Source organism: Haliotis rufescens, unplaced genomic scaffold, assembly GCF_023055435.1.
Source record: "Haliotis rufescens isolate VD_foot unplaced genomic scaffold, xgHalRufe1.0.p SCAF_10, whole genome shotgun sequence".
Lineage (NCBI taxonomy): Eukaryota > Metazoa > Mollusca > Gastropoda > Lepetellida > Haliotidae > Haliotis > Haliotis rufescens.
The window spans coordinates 19,438,922-19,462,640 of NW_025963780.1; the positions used below are offsets into that span (position 1 = coordinate 19,438,922).

The following is a 23,719-nucleotide window of genomic DNA, read 5'->3' on the forward strand; positions in this document are numbered from 1 at the left end:
CCACTTAGCTGAAGCAACACTGACAGGTTACAATTAATATTTCCTTCCATGAATGTCACAAATTGTCTGCCTAATCATGACAGCACTTCCCGCTCAGACAAGCAGAAATCTGTAATGCAGGGTTCAAGAGTGCATGTGTAACATCAGATGATGTGGGGGTTTGGTACACAATGAGAAGGGCGGGGCTCACTGGGATGAGGGGGGTGGGGGGTGGGGGGATAGGAGGGGGAGGGGATCACAGTAATTAGCTTGCAGTGGAATCCAACAATGACTCACCATGCTATCTCCTCACAGTCTGTTAATATCAGTCATATTCAATTAGAAGAAATGATGTATTACAGTTTAAAGTTGCCTTGATTTGATGTGAAATCAAAATTCTAAGATACAAATAACTGTGGTGTGGAATTTCGATACTCCCTAGAATTGTTGGGTTATGCGACATCAGGATTACTGCAAATGTCAGGAAACTGAGAGTTGACTTTAAAACTCTAAAACGACATTTATGACTCTGTATGAACATATATGTCGGTATGAAGAATGTTATGGACTGGGAACTTTACTGTGCTGAACGTCACTCAGATCTACAGATATACTTGAACATTGTGTGCTCTTCCCTCATGCAAAATTACAAAAATATATAACATAAAAATCATAAAAAATTAAAACTGTTATGGGTTGCTGTAGTACGTTTACGTATGCAGAATATATACGTCCATATTTTTCAGAACAGTTAAAACATAATTATCAACCCAGTAAGTGAAGCGGGTGAGTTAAAGTTTAACTTCACAGTCTACACTATTTCATCTGTATCCTGGGGTCTGTGTAATCAAGTCACGTCAGTCAAACCAGTGATTGATAGCATGAGTAACAATCACCCAGGACACACATCACAACACACACCTCATCAGCACTTCCATGTATGAGAGAGCCTATTCTGCTCCAGAATCTAAACACGAGAACCATTTAACACTGATTTTAACAGCCGATTAATCACATCAGAAAACAAATATATTAAGGGCATCTTTGAAAACCAGTTCCTGTACGGCAGTCCTAGATAACTCATAATGAATATTTTTTGGCTGTTGTTTAAAATAGCAATATTTCATGTATATGACGACGGGCTGTATATGGTCCCCAGTAGTCAGCTTCACACAGGTGTTATAATGATTCTCCTCATGTAAGAAACTTCGTGCTTTACAAGTTGCTTATCATCATCATAATCATCCTCATCATCATGACAAGGACAATATTTGTCAGACCAATTGTCCTAAATCTCGCTTTGGCTGTTGTAAAAGGTTTTATTATGCATAGGAATGTTATCTTTTATCTGGATCCAGCAGTAAATGGGTACCTGGTAGGATGAGCTGATAACATGAATGCATGACCTTACAGTTTGTGATGTATACTCCTCAGGGAGCTGAGAATGCAATTTGAATTCACACTGATCTGTTGAAGGGGACTCTCTAAGGATGACGTCTGTGGTGCAGAGTCTTAAGATATGTTTTATAATTGCTCATCATCATCATCATCATCATCATCTAGTTCTCACCTTCAGGTTTCCTCCTGAAAGCTGCAAAAGGGTTGATAGATTTAAGCAGCGGCCACAACAACATGTCTGAGTTGGCGGAATGTCTACAACATGATGTCACAGTGGTGCACCGTGAAAGGGAAACACACAGAGTTGTGACACATGTCACACCATGTTGAACATAAATCTCCCTGCACTCAGCACTGACAGACAAAATGGCCGACACAGGAAGTCTACCATACATTTATTACCTTGCAGGTTTTGTAAAAAAAATTTTTTAAGAATTTTGGATTTTTTAAAAAGATTTTTAGAACAATTTCATTAGATTATATTTGATAGCAAAATAAACCGCATTTGAATATATTAACTTAATATTTTATAAATTTCAAACAAATCTATCCTCATTATTGACAGTTACTTAAGAAAATAGTTTTTCAATTTTTAGCACGATTTCATTTCAGCAAAAGTGAAAAAAATATCTTACGTACTCACCTATTTGGTTAAATGTCAAGCCAAAAAACATCTATACATTATACAGTTATTTAAAAAATATTAAAAAGAAAATTAGGACAATTTCATTCCAACATAAGTGATAGCAAAGATGAACATTTTTCTTATATATTCACATGCTATTGTATGAAGGTCAAGCAAAAAAAGCATCAATACATTATTAATGACAGTTATTTTACTCCACTGATAACTTCCACTTCCTTCGATCAGAAGACATTTAATAAATCCATCCACCTTGAACATTTACGGGCAGTGGGGGTTATTCAACTGACAGTCTCCGTGGTCTTGTGGAGAGGAGAACGTAGGTAGTCCAATGCCTGGCTGTGTCATACCAAAAGAGTTTTAGAGATGGTTTTTGTTGGTACCCTGCCTGGTGTTCAGTATTAGGGATTAAACAAAGACCAGTCAGCTCAGTCAGCACGTCTCAGTGGGCCAGCAATATAAAACCAGCATGAGTCCGGGCTGATACAGCAGCCCCACATAGGTGCATGTACATTGCTATATAAGTGCAACCAAATTTAATGCACAACTTTATTACACCTCGTTCGTTCGTTCGTTCGTCCGTCCGTCCGTCTGTCCTTCCGTTTGTTCGTTTTTTTCCTTTTGTTCATTCGTTCGTTCGTTCGTTCGTTCGTTCATGCAGTGTTGATATTCATACAATGTTGGAACCAATTTCACACAAGTCCACTGGGCAGCTTCCAGGATGAAGTTTGTTTGTTCGTTCGTTCGTTCGTTCGTTCGTTCGTTTGTTCGTTCCTTCCTTCCTTCCTTCCTTCGTTCATTCATGCAATGTTGATATTCATACAATGTTGGAACCAATTTCCCACAAGTCCCCTGTGCAGCTTCCAGGATGAAGTGACATGTACAGACTGGAGGAGCTACATACCAGGGACTAAACTAAACTCTTTGGATGACAAGATTAGAAAGTCGATGAGAAATTTGTTCAAATCAATACTGGCCCTACAAATCCATTTTGCTGTATTTTAGTACAGGAGAATGCCATCCTTCTATGTCTCCAGGAATGTGCCACAGAAAGAGTCTATACATGGAGTCTCCAAGAATATTTCTACGACAGAATTGATCTATCCTTGGATGAAGGAATCTCCACAGTGGGACGGGCATAGGCTTTCTCATCAATTTACTGAAGACAATGTTGGATAGTCACTTAGCCCTGGGGCTTACAAGGGATACTATAGATAGCTCCCCCTGAATCGAGGCTAAAACATGGGCTCAGTACCAGTGGACAGTTCAGTTGAAGGTTCTGTTAATAATTGAATCTGGGTCATCCAAAGCTGTAGTTGATAGCATGAACAACTATTGTCTGGGTACAATCAGCAAGGTCACATTTGTTATCACCAGGTCGCCAGCAGTCGTCTTACACTACTAGATGGACAAGAGAGACAAGCATGGGGTACTGGTGACCTACAGTTTGACCTGCAATCCCTACAAGGAGACAAGCATGGGGTACTGGAGACCTACAGTCTGACCTGCAATCCCTACAGGGAGACAAGCATGGGGTAAGGGTGACCTACAGTCTGACCTGCAATCCCTACAGGGAGACAAGCATGGGGTACTGGTGACCTACAGTCTGACCTGCAATCCCTACAGAGAGAAATGCATGGGGTACTGGTGACCTACAGTCTGACCTGCAATCCCTACAGAGAGAAATGCATGGGGTACTGGTGACCTACAGTCTGACCTGCAATCCCTACAGGGAGACAAGCATGGGATACTGGAGACATACAGTCTGACCTGCAATCCCTACAGGGAAACAAGCATGGGGTACTGGTGACATACAGTCTGACCTGCAATCCCTACTGGGAGACAAGCATGGGGTACTGGTGACCTACAGTCTGACCTGCAATCCCTACAGGGAGACAAGCATGGGGTACTGGAGACATACAGTCTGACCTGCAATCCCTACAGAGAGACAAGCATGGGGTACTGGTGACATACAGTCTGACCTGCAATCCCTACAGGGAAACAAGCATGAGGTACTGGTGACATACAGTCTGACCTGCAATCCCTACTGGGAGACAAGCATGGGGTACTGGTGACATACAGTCTGACCTGCAATCCCTACAGGGAGACAAGCATGGGGTACTGGTGACCTCAACTGAACAATGCACATGACAATGATGGTTGAGGTTAGGTGAAAAGGGGTTTAATGTTGCTTCCAAGATTATTGCACTATTATGTGTGTGTGTGTGAGCGTGCATTTACTAGTCCGGACTAATGCCGATTTTATAGTGCTAGGCCACTGAGATACCATGCCACACTTTAACATGAATACGCCACTCAGACACAGTATACTGACTCCGAGCCGAACAGTCCTTGTTTTAGCCCCTTAATGCCAAGCGCCAAGCAGGGTAACAACAAGTTCCATCTTTAAATGACTTTTGGTATGAAGCAGCCGGGGATCGAACCCATGACCTTCCGCCCTTCAGGTTGATGCTCTACCACTAGACCACAGGGGCAGTCCAATGAGGGTTGAGCCGGTGTCATCATCATATGACCAAATGACATCCTAAGTACAATAAATCTTCACTTATATTATTAGCAACATTGCAGTATTTAAACACGATTCGATAAGAACGCATCTGTTCATAAAAGTGATTAATTTTCATTAATAAATGCCAAGCAAGCCTGAACATTTTCTCTCAAAATAAAAATTATATTTTAACAATTGTCATTTAAATATAAAAGAAAGAAACCAAGAAAATCTCTTCATTTCTGAAACTTAAAAAATGTAGCTTTGTAAAGAATTTTAAACTTGCTTGAGTTTTTAGATAGTTTTACCTTAAGTCTGTATGAGAGTCCATACCCAATTCTACACATTAAAACACTGTGAAGCAGGAAAGGTGAGACCTTAATCATGCATTACCCATGAATTATAGAGCCCAATGAAGTTTATCTTCATTGCATACCCAAATAAATCCTCATCTGCTTATCCATGGATCAACATCCATTTTCCTCCTGACCCTTGTAATGTTGTTTTCGCAAGCCATCTCAAGACTCTTAAATCATCCATCTCCCATATGTACGTTCAACTGATAAATCGGCTTCTGATAGATATCTCACATGCATCTCCCTGAAAGGATCTGAATGGTCATTTCTTACACTCACTCAAAGCAATCATTCAAACTCAGGCAATTAGTTGTCTGCCGAGCATCAGTAATCTGTGTCATTATACCTCGCTGAGGTAACTCTTCAATATCGAACAATGCATCATCACTTCCAATTCCACGGAACATCTGTTTTTTAAATGGATACAAATGATGCTGTCTGAGATCCCTTTGATCGGTTTCAGTCATCAATCAGATTGTTTTGGGAAGACATCTTCAAAAACGTCTAGCTATGCATGCTGACTTTTCCACATTTGTATATAATTCTCAAAAGAAGTTAAGGACTAAGTGATTCTTTCATATTGCTACAGTTAATCTGTCATGAAAGTTAAAGAACACCTGGGTCTTTCATATACCATGACAGATTAACTCAAGTAATATGAAAGAATTGGGTAGTCCTTAACTTCTTTTGAGTAGCATATGTCCCAAATGTTTAGGTGGTGAAATTGGGTTTAATGTCGCGTCCAAGATTATTGCACTTATATAGCGACGTTCCAAATGTTTAGACGTGCGCTGTATTACCAATATACCAGTATACTACCATTTGATATACTAATGAATATGTGTCACAATACGTTTGGAAAATACCAGTATATTGTGCTTTCCGAAATCATATATATTTTCATCTAAGTAGCAAAATTTCAAAAAGAGACATGTCAAATTGAAATTGGGAAATTCAGAAAAAAGCAACTGATTCCTGTGATAAAAAGGCAAAATCATTTGCAAGCAGCTCCCTGTATAATTTGTGTATTACGCATGCCTTGTGACCATAGCAACATCCAACAAAAAGGTGGACGACTACGAATGTCAAAAATGTGCGGGGGAAGTCTGACGTAAAGGTCCCATTTAAGTCAGGATAATAAAAAAATTACAGATGAAAGAACACTCACAATACATTGTGGTACATATCGCAATGCATGAATCTTTATTGCCATAAACTGCAAAACGAAAGTCAATACCCATCACTACAAATTTTCATGACTTCCCCATAATAAAATCTATCATAAGAATCTCTCATGCCACAATAATGAACATGTCATAAAAATACTTTGAAATTTTATCAAAAACAATCAAACTGTTAGAAAAGAAGAAGTTTATTTGTGAAAGCCCAACCAACTTTTGACATCGATCCTACAAACAGAATTTTTAGCTTTGGCAGCATTCCCATGTGAAATAATGCTTAAAATTGCAACGGAAAAAACAATTTGTACATCTAACAAACCATGTTATCAAACATCAGCTCGCACCCAACCTAGCATCTAAATAGCCTTAAACACTCAGAATCCAATTCCCACTCAGCAATAATTACTGTCCGGACACACAAATCGAGCCAATTAATCTGAATAAAGACTGCCTTCCAAGTTATATATTTGTTGAATATAAGGTTTTATACGGCAGTATTCAAGCCTAACCTATCCTGAAACTTGAATAAGGCCACACTTTACTCTATGGTTTACAGATATCTTGCTAACCATTCGCTGGAGCAATTTTAGAGTTTGGCCAAACAATTAAAGTAGTGCCACAGCACTGTAGGTCACCTGGAGATGTAGTCAACAGTTTAAATAGTGAGTGAGTGAGTGAGTGAGGTTTTTACGCCGCTTTTAGCAATATTCCAGCGATATCATGGCAGGGACACCAGAAATGGGCTTCAACATTGTACCCATGCCGGGAATCAAACCCGGGTCTTCAGCGTGAAGAGCTTTTAAATAACAAAGACAGATAATCATCAATAAAAGCCAAATTGAAAAAATAGCCAAACATGTGGAACTTTTTTTAAGCCCACATCTAGCTAAATAAACACTGAATTGGATTACATTCAGTATAAACTACAGATTAGTGGCCATGAGCTTTCTCAAAATGGCTGACATGGGGGCCATTTTGAATATTGGATTCAAACAACTTGAACATATTGGGTGTCATTATCGGACCAGTGGTTCAGAGAAGATTGTTCAGATTGCTAACAGAAAAGACGATTCACAACTGATGACGGAAAAGAGGAATGAGTGAGTGAGTTTAACAGTATTCCAGGTATAGCATGGCGTGTCAGCTTAATGTGGGAGGAAATCCCCAAGTGATGCAGGTCTCAAGACGTTTACCACTTTGGTGAAACCCACAAGCACGAGTATGGTGCTGACAAACCTAGAAACATAATCGGGGCAAACCAGGATTCGAACCCACAATCATAGGTTTCTGGCGTGCCCAAGGGGCGCAACTCTGCACAGCAAATCGCGGCGCCTTAGATGACTGGGATACCTGTGCCCCCTAATATAGATAGATATTTTTCAGGGAGATCAGGGCATAAAGCTGTTCAATGGGCCAACTTAATTCTGTTTCCAAGAGCAGGAAGTTTAATATTTATACAGCAATATGATTTACTTTGACAGAGAAAGTATTGATCTCTTCAAAAGGGTTTTCAGTGTCCGAGACAACATTATTATCCAAACCTTTGATGGATTGACCCCTTCAAATGTTGACAGTTTCATTCTGTCCGTTTTTTGTTGTTTTATCTTTATATTTTCTAAACCAATAAAGATACAGCAGTCAGAAAACTATAAATTAATATAAACCTTTTCTATTCCTGAAACAAGGAAATATAAACGCGTCAACTAGTTGAGAAATAGAAGTGAGAACAAGGAAGAAGTGCTGTTGTCAGCAAGTCGGATCTTTGCAACAAGGAACGACCCTAGTGTTGTCCGGCGCTGTCCAGTTGGCTAAAATCAATACTCATCCCAAGGTCAAAGGATTTACTGTTAGTTTGCATGGTCAGCGTTTTTGGTTGAGTGCCAACATGGTTCACTCAATAATGGTACCAGCGATGCGAGGGATGAAGATCTCCTTATGGTGGGCAAGTGATCAATCGCAGTGTTCATAAACGCCGTCATGAATCAGAGTCTTTGGACAGCTGAGCTACAGTAATACAGTGGTTTCTGAAACATTTAACCTTTAAATCATTTTTATTTTGGACGTAACTGAATTCTTGAGATATTTCTGGAAAGATTACTATGTATGCACTCAATATTGATCATGTCCAAAAGAGAGACGTTTCAAATTATTAAAAGAAGGGTTAACTTGATGCTACAGCTCAATACGAAACAGAATTGTCTTCAAGTAAACAGTCATCCTTTAAATTTCCATACAAAACAACATTCCCCTGATGCATTTTGTCCAATGTTAGACAAATAGAAGACAAAAAGGTAATTGCACAATTTGATAGAAAAAAATTACATTTTTCCATTTACCAAAAAATGGAAAATTTCTTTTTGTGTTGAAATGGGACGATTGAAATCAATAATCATTGTGGAGATTGACAAATAAAGCAATAAATCCACCACAAACTATTCATTCTATCCAATTAAATCCTCCTATTTTGTCTTCTGGGATTATTGAAAGCCCCCCGGCACTAGATATGTTAACCACGACCATTATTACAGAAATTTGAATGCTGCCTATTTTTGGAGTAGCAGCAGAATTCACTGCCGGGGATGCCTCTTCAGCATGATAACAGTAAATGAGACGAGAAAGCCTCCTTTATTCAAAGTGTTCCATGAGTAGGTTTTTTTCCCCCGATAGTCATCTGAGATAATTGGAGGAAAGATGTTGAAAATCATGAATAGTGTTTAAATGGCTTTCTTGCATGCTATGAAACTGAAAACGGCTATTTTTCTGTGAATCAGATATGCAGTTACAAAGGTTGGTAAGTTCTTGGAATCCAGGGTACGAAGTCCACAAATAATTACGACAAAAAGTTATTTCTGACATACTGGTGAGGAGAGGTGAAATTAGGTTTAACGTCGTGTCCAAGATTATTGCTCTTATATATAGCAACGTGCATGCACATGAATGTGTGTATGGCTGCTTGTACTAGCCCGGACTGATACTGATTTATAGTGCTAGCACACTAAGATACCATTACGCAGTTTAACATGAATACCACACTCAGACACAGTATACTGACTCCAAGCCGACCAGTCCTTGTTTAAGTCCCTTAATGCCGAGCGCCAGACAGGGTAACAACAAGTACCATCTTTTAATGTCTTTTGGTATGACGCGGCCTGGGATTGAACACTGAACCTTCCCCTAACTGGGCGGACGTTCTACCACTAGACACGGAGGCGGTCTCTGACATACTGGTTGTTATGTGGAATGTCAGAATCAGACATCATCATGGTAGTTAAATGATGATGATGATCATCAGACCCTATCCTGCCCTGGAATACCTACAGAGAGACACTGATCCTGATCCTGATCATCATCATCATCATCATCACACCTTACACGGCCCTGGAATAACAATGGAGAGACACCAATCATCATCCTCATCATCATCATCATCAGACCCTATCCTGCCCTGGAATACCTATGGAGAAACACTGATCATCATCATCATCAACATCATCAGACCTTACATTGCCCTGGAATACCTATGGAGAGACATCAATCATCATCATCATCATCATCATCATCAGACCCTACCCCGCCCTGGAATACCCATGGGGAGACACTATCATCATCATCATCATCATCATCATCATCAGACCCTACCCCGCCCTGGAATACCCATGGGGAGACACCATCATCATCATCATCATCATCATCATCAGACCCTACCCCGCCCTGGAATACCCATGGGGAGACACCATCATCATCATCATCATCATCATCATCATCATGACCCTACCCGGCCCTTGAATACCCACGGGGAAACACCGATCATCATCATCATCATCATCAACATCATCATAAATAAGATGATGATTATTCATTGGGGATTCCGATTCCGAATATCAGACCCTACACTGGCCCAGAATACCCATGGGGAGACACCGTCATTACCTATATTGTTGTCATCATGACTGTAGTACCCATCAACAGCATCATCCCATGGACTGGGACCCTGACAAGCACTCCTCCATGTCGTTCCACAATCATCATCACGGTAAACATCATCATGATCATCACTACTGTCATCACCACCACCATCTTACAGTGATTGTCAAAAATAATCATCATCATGATCTTTGAAGCAATAGTCATAATAATAATCCCACACAGTCCATCTAGACCACTACACCTGCCACACACAGAGTCCATCTAGACCACTGACCACAACACCTGCCACGCACAGGGTCTATCTAGACCACTGGCCACTACACCTGCCACACACACAGTCCATCTAGACCACTACACCTGCCACACACACAGTCCATCTAGACCACTGACCACTACACCTGCCACACACACAGTCCATCTAGACCACTGACCACAACACCTGCCACACCCACAGTCCATCTAGACCACTACACCTGCCACACACACAGTCCATCTAGACCACTGACCACTACACCTGCCACACACACAGTCCATCTAGACCACTACACCTGCCACGCACAGGGTCTATCTAGACCACTGCCCACTACACCTGCCACACACACAGTCCATCTAGACCACTGACCACAACACCTGCCACACACACAGTCCATCCAGACCACTACACCTGCCACACCCACAGTCCATCTAGACCACTGCCCACTACACCTGCCACACACACAGTCCATCTAGACCACTGACCACTACACCTGCCACACACACAGTCCATCTAGACCACAGACCACAACACCTGCCACACACACAGTCCATCTAGACCACTACACCTGCCACACCCACAGTCCATCTAGACCACTGCCCACTACACCTGCCACACACACAGTCCATCTAGACCACTGACCACTACACCTGCCACACACACAGTCCATCTAGACCACAGACCACTACACCTGCCACACACACAGTCCATCTAGACCACTACACCTGCCACACCCACAGTCCATCTAGACCACTGCCCACTACACCTGCCACACACACAGTCCATCTAGACCACTGACCACTACACCTGCCAAACACACAGTCCATCTAGACCACTGCACCTGCCACACCCACAGTCCATCTAGACCACTGACCACTACACCTGCCACACACACAGTCCACCTAGACCACTGACCACAACACCTGCCACACACACAGTCCATCTAGACCACCGACCACTACACCTGCCACACACACAGTCCATCTAGACCACTGACCACAACACCTGCCACACACACAGTCCATCTAGACCACAACACCTGCCACACACACAGTCCATCTAGACCACTACACCTGCCACACACACAGTCCATCTAGACCACTACACCTGCCACACACACAGTCCATCCAGACCACCGACCACTACACCTGCCACACACACAGTCCATCTAGACAACTACACCTGCCACACACACAGTCCATGTAGACCACTGACCACTACACCTGCCACACACAGTCCATCTAGACCACTGACCACTACACCTGCCACACACACAGTCCATCTAGACTACTACACCTGCCACACACACAGTCCATCTAGACCACTGACCACAACACCTGCCACACACACAGTCCATCTAGACCACTACACCTGCCAAACACACAGTCCATCTAGACCACTACACCTGCCACACACACAGTCCATCCAGACCACCGACCACTACACCTGCCACACACACAGTCCATCTAGACAACTACACCTGCCACACACACAGTCCATGTAGACCACTGACCACTACACCTGCCACACACACAGTCCATCTAGACCACTGACCACTACACCTGCCACACACACAGTCCATCTAGACTACTACACCTGCCACACACACAGTCCATCTAGACCACTGACCACAACACCTGCCACACACACAGTCCATCTAGACCACAGACCACTACACCTGCCACACACACAGTCCATCTAGACCACTACACCTGCCACAGTCCATCTAGACCACTGACCACTACACCTGCCACACACACAGTCCATCTAGACCACTGACCACTCGATCCGCAGGATCCCCCAATCAATAACAAGTTGATATAGCAATATCAAAACCAAATCAAACCACATTTGTCAATACAGTGACATCTTGCATATCACTTCAAACAGAACCATTCCAGCAGAAAGGGATAATATTATTCCCCACCCTTTTGACAACTACTTCTGCAGCACTAACTGGCATCATTAGACATCATCCCTACCTATTGATCTGTGGGGAGTTCTCCCTTCAACAACCTACTCCAGTAAGAACATCAGCAAAAGCCCAAAGAGATGGTAACCAAGTCAGACAACATGCACCACATCATTACTACCAAAGTTATTTGATACATTAGAAAGACCAACTATTTTCATGGCAGTTCACCTGTGAACAAACATGGTATTTAAAAATCAATATTTCCCTCCTCATTGCCATCGTATCACACCCACCATAGAGTCAAAGACCCCAGAGACCATTCCTTCAATTCCACAGAAATGACACTCAGCCGCAGGATTCTTCCATTTTACAGAATTCCCGAAACTTTGGATACTTTTCTTTATAGAATCCAGGAATTATTGGCATCTTCTTGTGTTTTACCACAACACAACTGATTCTAAACTTGTTATCCTCTTACGATTAGACGTCAACACTCCTGCACTGTTGGCAAGTCAAGTGTTTATTTCAAACACGGAATAAACCTCTTCAAGACTGCAGATAGCCAGGCTGTCAAACTGATGTGATGAGTGTCACCAATTCCACAGAATCACAATATCATCCACCATATCGAAGCCAGGTATTTATTCAGTAGTGGTTGTAGTATGTGCACTATCAATTTCCCTCACATTACTTGACATTGATGTTGGCTCAAGGGAAAGGGAAAACAGTTCCAATATTGATCTCCACAAGAATGGCAAGAATACTGTATCAAGTAGACTCTGGATCATTGGACAGTGCCCTACATTCAGCTGATCAGAGTGACATAGTTCTGGAACTATGGACATGCAGACCCATCTGCTATTGAAGTTCCTGAGCTGCAATCATGTACAGGTCTCCCATCATCTTTCTGTAGTCTTGCAGTAAACTTTGAAACACATCCATCATCCAACCTTGAATATCTTACTGCCAGATTTGAAAACACATCTTTTTCATGTTCTCCTAATTTCAATACAAACTTGGCAGTTTAAAAAACGCTGTGGTCAAATTCCAACTAACTGCTTTTCCGATATGTTTTTGCTGAAAGAGTCCATCCTAAAACATCTTTGTGTCAGCAGTTTTGATCCTGCCATTACGTTCAGGCAACTTGTCCATAGAAACATGCACTGCAAATCACCATCGACACATCAGTTCCAAACCAGAGTTGGTCGTAGCTAATTTTGTTGCGGACAGTTTGCCCAAACTTAAAGCATCTTCGCCACACCAAAATCAATACTCCCCACCAGAAAGGTTATCAAGCCATGTCACTAGAATTGCGCCATTGAATTTAGTTCTTGGATGAAATTGTCTTGACTTTTTATCCTCAAGTCGTGAAGATATGCTGCCACTCATTTTGATTACATCCACTATTAACAAGTTTCAATAGACTGGTTTTCTGACGATGACAAAATGATAATTTGCTCTCTGACTGAAAGCAGCTTTGACAAAGAAAAAGGCAGCATGGAACCGTTCGAAGGAATTCTCCTCACACTCATATAATTATCTGCTAAGTCTGATCAGCATTCCGCGTTGACAGCGTAACAAGACACTGGCGTAATATCAAAGAACAATTCCATTCACATCCAATAAAGAAAATGACCGTTTCTAATTACTGAAATATTCATCCAGTTCAACTCAACTCCTCAAATACATATTGGCAGGGTGAAACACCCTTCGTCACTCTCACAAATGAATTCAGACTTTGAAAACAATTCACTATAAAATCTCAAGCAAATTCACTGATGAGGTAAAACACTTCCCTTGTCCTTCAATGTGAAACAGTGTCATGAAATCAAAGAAATGTTCCTTGATTCTTTTAGCAATCTCCCCTCATGCTGCATTTTGAGAAAATCTCCATGATAATTTGGCCTTCCATTCTTGTCATGCCTTCATCAAGTCCAGTCAATTTTGGAAAGTCCAGTACGTCTCGTAACTCTCCAGGACCAAGCTTGCAGTTACCTTCATTAGTGTTTTGCTCCCGGCATATAACCCTCTCAGCTGATTCGGCAGATCTATAAAACAACCATACATTGTAGTTTCCTCTCTACAGGGCTGCCCAGTCAATATGACAGCGTATCCCACTGAGAGAGTCATTCTGTATTGATTGGTTGAGGTGTAGTGGTATGTGGGCGAGTCCATGTGATAGACCATTCTCTGACGCGTGCCGATTGTCGTACTGTCATGCAAGCTCATGTTGCTTACAGTTCCGATTCAGATATAAACGTCTTCATTATATTGTAAGAAAATAGCCAGAAAGTGGAGACAATGGATTTAACACAGATGCCCTGAGACAAAGGGAGAATAAATGATGACAGATTTGTTCAATGATTCGCTGGATCGTTTTACTCGACATGAAGTCAGAGATGTGTCGTTTTCCCTTGTGGTTGATGCAGTGGTTGGTGGAACAGTTGGAGATGATGATGTCAAAGATGCAGGTGTTCCATGTGAGTGGGTGATGAGTTTTATTCACATTACTTTAGACATACCATTCATTTCCATTCAAGGAGTGAGTGAGTGTGTATGGTTTTATGCCGCTTTTAGCAATATTCCAGCAATATCATGGCGGGGGACACCAGAAATGGGCTTCACACATTGTACCCATGTCGTGAATCGAACCCGGGTCTTCGGCGTGACGAGCGAACCGTTCAAGGAGGAAAGACCAAAGGGACATTTACCACTTTCGTGAATCCCTCAAACACAGATGTGGTACTGTTTGTTTGTTTGTTGTTTAACGCCGCACTCAGCAATATTCCAGCTATATGACCGCGATCTGTAAATAATCGAGTCAGGACTAGACAATCCAGTGATTGACATCATGAGCATCGATCCACGCAATTGGGATATGATGACATGCATCAACCAAGTCAGCAAGCCTGACCAGAGATGTGATATTGACAAATTAAGCAATAGAACTGAGAAAAATGAACGCAAGTTAGGTTTATATGCCAGGTTGTAGAGCACCTCAGTTCTGTCATGGTGTGATAGCTTATTGAGTTTTACTGCTTTAAACTGACCAGCACAGGTATGATGTTGGCATAGTCAGGGTAAATCTGGCATTCAAACCAAAGACCAGCGGATCCAAGTACAGATAAGGGAGGCAACTCTGAATAACATCTGGGCGACCTGGGCCCCGTTATTGGGGTGAATATGGAAATCGTACTAGCAGATCCTGACATACAAGGGACAAAACACTGCTATGTCGCAGGATCATGCAAATAATTGAGTCTGGACCAGACAATCCAGTGATTGTTATTATCAGCAATGTCCCATGTAGCTGGGTGACCAAGTTGCTGAGTCCATCACATCAGACCATCACATCTGACCATCTGACCATGTCACATCGTACGACCAGCAGAGATAGCTCAGGGCTTGTTCTAACCCAGACTCCCTTCAGGGGTATCTGCACTTCATTCAAACCAAAGCTGTCTGTTAAAGAGATCGATTGAGTGAGTGACTAATTTTTTACACCGTATCAGCAATTTTGCAGCTATTTACTGCAATGTCTGTGAAGGGTAAAAAACTCATGGCACAACATCTGCAAATTAAAAAAACAATCATGCTTATTTTGGGTAGGTGTCATCTCCACTCTGTGTGTTTGTAAATAGCAATGATAGCAAATGATGACAGTTGGGAATAAAAAGTAAATGATGACATCATTCTCACTTCCTACACCAACCAAATTCTTTCGGAGAAGAAATGACATTACACCCAGGATTGCAGCTTTATGACAAATCCATATTTATGAATTTAAATTGAGTACAAAAGAAACATAATATTTATGTCATCCTTTCAAAGATAAACCCAACAAACTAAAATATTTCAGCACACAAACACATTCAAATTGTCAGCTAACAAAACTAGCAAGAGTACTTTTTACTCATATTGAGAGTGAAGGAAGGAGGGAGGGAGGGACTGAGTGAGTGAGGAAAGGAGTGAGTGGGGGAAGGAGAAAGGAGAAGGTGGGAATGAGTGAATAAGGGTGTGAGTGAGTGAGTGAGTGAGTAGGGGTTAGAATGAGGTAGGGAGACTGACTTGAGTTAGAGAGTGAGTGAGTGACGAAGGACGAAGTGAGCTGGGTCTTACATCACTTTAAACAATATTTCAGTGATATCACTAGATGTCAGCGTAATGCCTAAATCGATGAAAGTTGTTTAGGATTACCATTTTGGTGAAGCACATTAACATATTCTTATAATCAGGCAAATCTGGCATTCACACCAACAATCATTGTATCCTCCCAAAGGGATGCAACTCTACACACTGAATTGTGATGACTGTGTCTGCAAACCCTTGAAAACGAAATCAATACAGGATATAGTATTTTATTATTCCAAACCCAAAATATCAAACTGATATACAAACATAGCCAATATTGTATAACATGTCAGGCTTATTTAGATATCAAATGCTTGAAACACATCACAAATTTTGAAACATTAAACATGGTCTCAAAAAGTACATGCATTTACAGAAAATATCAAAATAACTCAAAACTGACAGGAATGTCCATTAATAAACAATATCAACCAAATTCATATCCTTAATATCAAAAAGGACACTTTAAGCCCATTTCAGTTATCTACCCTTTCCGAACAAACACAAACATAGAAACAGCCATTAAATTAACTGCCTGCCATTGTACATGGTGAACTGACTTTGTCGCCAGAAAGTTTCCCGCTGACCCCAACATCATCAATTTTGGATGGTTTTAGCGATTGATCTTCTATTCCTGAACTCTTCAGTACTGAAGACAGAATCATTTAAGTGAGATCAGTTTACGATTCCCTTAACACGTTACCATGTTGGGAGTAGGCTTGCTTCATCCTCTTCCTGTCAGGGGAAGCACGATGCATGCGGCCATCGCAACACCAGCATTGATGGATGCTGTATTGGAGGACCGAATTGCAAGTTATTTTAATATAATTGTCATGTTTTACAAGTGCAAACTGCTCAAGGATGAAGATATACAGGAAGATAAACATGATCAATGTAACATGCATCGTCTTGGATGAGGTGGAAATACAATTTTTCGAGCTGGCTGCTTTGATGTATGATCCCCAGGGAGTTGAGAATGCAATTTGAAGACACACTATTCTGTTGGTGATAATGTCCAGGTTTTAATATGGAATGTAAAGAGAGGAAACCATGCAAATTATGTTCATCATCATCATCATCATCATCATCAGTAGCCTAGGGTACTGGAAATATATTCTGAATCGGAATCCCCAATGAATAATAATCATCTTATTTATGATGATGATGATGATGATGATGATGATGATGATTATTATTCAGTGCATCTAGCCCCATCTATCCTGCACCAGATTGTCCCAGGGATTATCATCATTGTCGTCATTGTCATCATGATCTGCACCCAGTATGTATAATTCCTTCTTCCAACTCCTTAAGCATGCAGGCACCAACGTAATCATTGTAATGGTTAACCATAAATATTCTTAAAACAGTTCAAGACAGGTCTTGAGAATCAGGAAGTTAGTGCAACAGTTGCTGCAGTTAGCAGCAAGTCCTTTAAACTTTATAGAGAATCCAATGACAATTTGTCCCAGTGAGTCCTTGGTCTTTAGGTGCCACACCTTTACATAACCTGATTTATGGTCAAAACAAAGAGCTCATACTTAATAGAGTCTCCATGGACAAATATTGGGAACATTACCAGCCAGCTCCAGAATAACTCGGAATTTTATGGTAAGGGGAATAAAATACTCAAATAAATCTCTGGTTAAGGGTTGGACAGAAGAGTGAATCAAGAATTAAGATAATTTCAATATTTTGTCAGTATTTTGTAGCCTGTTGAAAGGTTTACATACAGAATAATAGGATGCAACAATCTAACCAATGGGACTTAACATACAGCAGCATTAAAGTAAATCAAAATTAATTAAATTTCTGACATAAACTTATTAGTTTAATTTAAACAGAAGTGACTCTGTTAGTTACTCATGCTATTGAACCAATTCCAAATGAAACTAATTGCTAAAGCAAACCGTAATTCCGGAACAGTTAAATCCCTGGCAATAGTAAAGCCTTGGGGCGTCCTCCTGGAAACCTTTGATAAAAAGTAATCTAATAAATGTCCCGGGTTTCACTGATGCCACAAGAGGCAGACGCAGCTTTATTGGAGGGATGCCTGGCAGAGTCTGGAGCTCACTGGGCAATAAAGCTTCAGAATAAAGTGTAGTCACATCACATATTTCACACTGAAACGTTTCACATACTTGAAATTGAAATCAGACAAAATTGACAACACAATCAACATCTTCATCTTTTTCACTGTCCTGCAATTGCGCAGCAAAAACATGAGCGAATGATCTCAAACTACAAACTTGTCTGTTCATCTTTTTGAATTGATCCTTCCAACTTTTATTAACTCTGGCTCAGCAAAGTTAACCTTAGACATATACAAAAAACATCAGTAGGATACTCTTCGAGATAGGTCGATAATTATATTTTGCGTGGGTGGGGTATGGTATGGGATGTTGAATGATTTGTCTAAGGATTGTAAACATAACACTACCTTAATGAAGGTGTCAGCACTACAGCATGGGAAGGTGTCAGCACTACAACATGGGAAGGTGTCAACACTACAACATGGGAAGGTGTCAGGGCTACAACATGGGAAGGTGTCAGGGCTACAACATGGGAAGGTGTCAGGGCTACAACATGGGAAGGTGTCAGCACTACAACATGGGAAGGTGTCAGGGCTACAACATGGAAAGGTGTCAGGGCTACAACATGGCAAGGTGTCAACACTACAACATGGGAAGGTGTCAGGGCTACAACATGGGAAGGTGTCAGCACTACAACATGGGAAGGTGTCAGCACTAAAACATGGGAAGGTGTCAGCACTACAACATGGGAAGGTGTCAGCACTACAACATGGGAAGGTGTCAACACTACAACATGGGAAGGTGTCAGCACTACAACATGGGAAGGTGTCAGCACTACAACATGGGAAGGTGTCAGCACTACAACATGGGAAGGTGTTAACACTACAACATGGGAAGGTGTCAACACTACAACATGTGAAGGTGTCAACACTACAACATGGGAAGGTGTCAGCACTACAACATGGGAAGGTGTCAGGGATCCAACAGGTAAGCAAGACACACTCATACACTCAGCAAGATCCTGAGTATATCTGAACAGTAGTGTTAGATCAATAAATACAAAGACCCTTAGTCTTTCTTTGACAAAGCATCCACAGCAAACAGTCGTACATAGTGTAAATATAAAATACTAACATCCAACACAAGGTAGCAGCACTGATGCACGGTTCCAGTACATGCCATTGATTACAACGAAGGTTCTCTGATGGAACAATTTCCAGTTGTGCTGACTGTTCCAGAGAAGCTGATGGCCATTGGCGCTTGTGTGAAGGACACGGCACACTTATCCCAATCTGGCCATCTTGACTACCAAGCAGCTGTCAAGATATTGATTCATAATAATCTTGAAGAGATGGACACGTTTCGGGTCAAGATTCAAGAAAATCCATCACACTGTTGTCAATGTACATTATGAAAACACTGATAGGGCCATTTGTGGATTTGTGTCAAGTGCACGATGGACGCCCGCTATTGTAGTATATCACAAAATAAAGGATAGACATGAAGCAATGACGAGGTAATAAAACCGATATATCATCCAAGGATAGTAGAGGCAGGACAAGTTTTAAGTGATAAGTATGAAGTCGAAACTCGGAACATATTGATTTATTTTAATGACAGTATCCATATTTTCTGCCATGCAGTCTTTGACTTGAAGTACCTGACGATTTAGGTTTTATAATGATGATATTAGCAACACTGAATTGATTTTCTTTAACCAGACGTTACAATGAAATCTGATCAATCAATTGCGGAATAATATATGTCATTTTAGATCGAATCACTGGGTGGTTAATTAGATCTACTGCTTTTCTTCAAACTTAATGAATAAATCATATACGTGTTTATTGATTATTATGCGTGAAATGTATTACCAAGACGTATCTTCCATTTCACTTCACCATGGTGTCACACGGAGGAGACTTAATCATCATATCCAGGTCGAAATGGGAATCTGCTGTCATGGAAAATTTGATGACATGGCGCCCAATCTGCCCGAATATTCTGCGTGCTCTCCCTGTGATCTTTCTGTGATCTTTCTGTGACCTCCAGACTCACATCCTCTCTGTGATATGTGCTGGGCTCTCTCATGAGAAAGTTGGGCTTCTGTATGGTTGATTATACTCTCTGATAACCTTCTTGGGAAGATCTGAAAATTGACTTTAAGCAATTTGTCAGCTTCTAGTTTATTTTCGCCAATGAGTTAGTGATTTTGTTTAATGCTGCGTTCAACAACATTCCATTTATATGACAGTAGTCTGTCGAAAATCAAGACAAGCAAGCCAGTAGCCGACAGCATGAGCAACCATCCATGACACTGATCATCATCATCATCATCATCATCATCATCATCATCATCATCATCATCATCAGCAGTAGCATCTTCATCATCATCAGACCTTACACTGCCCTGGAATACCTACTGGGAAGCACCCTAACCATCATCATCATCATCATCGTCATCATCACCACCTTACTCTGCCCTGGAAAACCCATGGGGAAATACCATCATTACTATAATCGTCGTTTTTATTGTTGTCAATGTCATCACCATCACCATCAGACCCTTCACTGCCCTGGTATACCTACATGGAGACACCATCCTTACCATCATCGTCATTATCATTGTATAGTAGCACCCATAAATCAATAGCATGATAATATTTTTATGATAATCACCAACGTGATAAATATAAAACATATATCATGATATATTGAAGACACTGATCCGTTACTGCTGAATCAACACAATGGAAATTGATAAAATCTTCACTCCACATTAACATCTAATTTTTCTCGATGTGAACACACACTTCTATTTGCACTACGACATTGCTGTTCTTATTGATTCTATACAAAACACCCCTGGCATGAAACAAAGCCATTATAAAACACACCTGAAAAAAACAACATACAAGTCTGGCCATGTATAAAATGTGCTCATAAAAAGCAATTAACCAATTTTCTCTGCTTTTGTTGAGTGAATAATTAGTCTTGGTTGGTCTACAGTTGCTCTATCTCATCCCAATCTTCATATTTGGAAAACACAATTGGTCTTTGTATGAAACGTTTGCTGTGAATAAACGATAAATTCAAGAAGTACACCAAACATGATCGTAGCGCAATCAGGCATTCATTGCATGCATGATGCATATGACTGGATACAAATGTCAGCTGAGTTTATAAAGAACTGTTCACAACTCCCATGAGAGAACCCATGTACTGCAAACTAAGGAACGCATGTATTGCAGACTAAAGTGAGGTCAGGTGAGGTGAAATGGGGTTTAACGTCGTGTCCAAGTTTATTGCACTTATATAGCGACATGCATGTACGTGTGTGTTTGTGGCTGCTTGTACTAGTCCAGATTAATGCTGATTTATAGTGCTAGCTCACTGAGATACCATGCCACAGTTTTAACATGAATACCCCACTCAGACATGGTATACTGACTCCGAGCCAACCAGTCCTTGTTTTAGCCCCTTAATGCTGAGCGCTAGACAGGTTAACAACAAGTACCATCTTTTAACGTCTTTGGTATAACATGGCCGGGGATTGAACCCCGGACCTTCCGCTCTCCTGCATCACAGACTAAGGAATGCATGCATTGCAGACTAAGGACATGTACTCAATTAAAGTTATGTCTGTAACTGATTACTTACAACGCCTTTGATCAGGAAAACAGTGCTGACAGTGTAAACATCTGAGACCATCAATACCCGTGTCTGAGGATAACAGTCAAACTATTTCTCTGCATCCAGTAAATTGATACAATGTGGTTCATCAGTACATGATGGAATCTGACAGTAAGAATGAACACAGTATTTGTTCTTCTGAAGAACATTACCCCAAAATAAGTACCGTATTCGACATAATAAGCGACTAGGGCACTCTCAAAACAAGAAATATGGGTTCTTATTAGAATATTATTTTTGTGAAAAACAACAGAGTTGAAAGATTGTAAATTTTGTTGTTTATGCTGACAGCCTGAAATGTTTATATACTACAGATATATTTTTCCAGAATTTAATTGCCCATAATTAAGGATGCAGATAACACACGTATTATACCCGAATAAATCGAATAAGTCTTGTGTACATTGATCAATCGGAAAGGGGTGCTAATTGGGATTATTCACTTGCCAATATATTTGCAAATATTGCCATGGGCGCTTATTACGTTGAATACGGTATTTGTTTGAGACAACCCGTCTCCAGTGACAATCTCCTTCAGTAGCTTTATATGGGTCATTTCGTGATAGAGGCTTTTTTTACTTTTAAGAAATTTCTGACAAGAACAAGATTTTCTCTATTATTTGACAAGTGAAAGTGGGTTTGAAGGTGCCGAGTACTATTTCAGTTATAATAGAGTGTTGCACCTTGATGGGTATCTTGAGTGAGTGAGTGAGTGAGTGAGTGAGTGAGTGAGTGAGTGAGTGAGTGAGTGAGTCTAACTTCCTTGATGGTGTTTCAGGTGCTGAATCCGGTGCGCAAAGGTTGATGAAGCAGACGTAGCACAAATTCTTCAGACAAACCAGCATCGATGTGACAAACTGTTCTATGGAAAGTAATATCCGGCTCACACAGTGGAGGATGCTACACCACAGAAAGCCCAACCAGATAGGTTATGATTGATTTTTTGCAAATCTGAGAATTATTAAGAAAGGACCTAAAGACCTGCAATATACTGTTGTATTGTAAACTGTAAATGTCAGCACATCCTGGTGAACACCTGCTGCTGTTTCTTCAGATGATAGCAGGATGCTGACAATGAGATGCAGCCACTGTAACCACCACAACTGTACTATCCTCAAAGGCAAAAGTAACTGTGATTTGGTTTCTACTTATCATACAAGGCCAGATCAATGTTATTCACATAATTACTCTGAGTGAAAAGGCGACTATGCTTGTCGTAAGAGGCGACTATGCTTGTTGTAAAAGGCGACTATGCCTGTCGTAAGAGGCGACTATGCTTGTTGTAAAAGGCGACTATGCTTGTTGTAAAAGGCGACTATGCCTGTCGTAAGAGACGACTATGCTTGTTGTAAAAGGCGACTATGCTTGTTGTAAAAGGCGACTATGCTTGTCGTAAGAGGCGACTATGCTTGTCGTAAGAGGCGACTAACGGGATCGGGTAGTCAGGCTCGCTAACTTGGTTGATGTGTCATTGTATCCCAATTGCGTGGATCGATGCCCATGATGTCAGTCACTTGATTGTCTGGTCCAGACTCGATTATTTACAGACCGCCGTCATATAGCTGGAATATTGCTGAGTGTGGCGTTAAACAACAACAAACAAATAAACAAAACTCTTGGCGAACATATTATGCGAAATTCAGGACCGTCAGACACAACCTTCGTGGTTGTCTGACCACCTCAGGGGTCTGGTCCAACGGT

The 23,719-nt window shown here is 41.0% G+C and overlaps 1 protein-coding gene across 9 annotated transcripts in view; it reads right to left on the reverse strand.

Annotated features, from left to right (window-relative positions):
• LOC124143098 (sickle tail protein-like) overlaps positions 1-23,719 on the reverse strand; it is a 265,609-nt gene that overhangs the window by 184,825 nt on the left and 57,065 nt on the right. Inside the window, exon 1 of one of the 9 annotated variants that reach the window (XM_048387853.1) lies at positions 1,550-1,628. The exons of the other annotated variants lie outside the window; for them this stretch is intronic. Coding sequence (XP_048243810.1) covers positions 1,550-1,613 — 64 coding nt within the window. The 5' untranslated portion in view covers positions 1,614-1,628. Of the gene's footprint in view, positions 1-1,549; positions 1,629-23,719 lie in introns of those variants that run through there. 9 annotated transcript variants of the gene reach the window in all.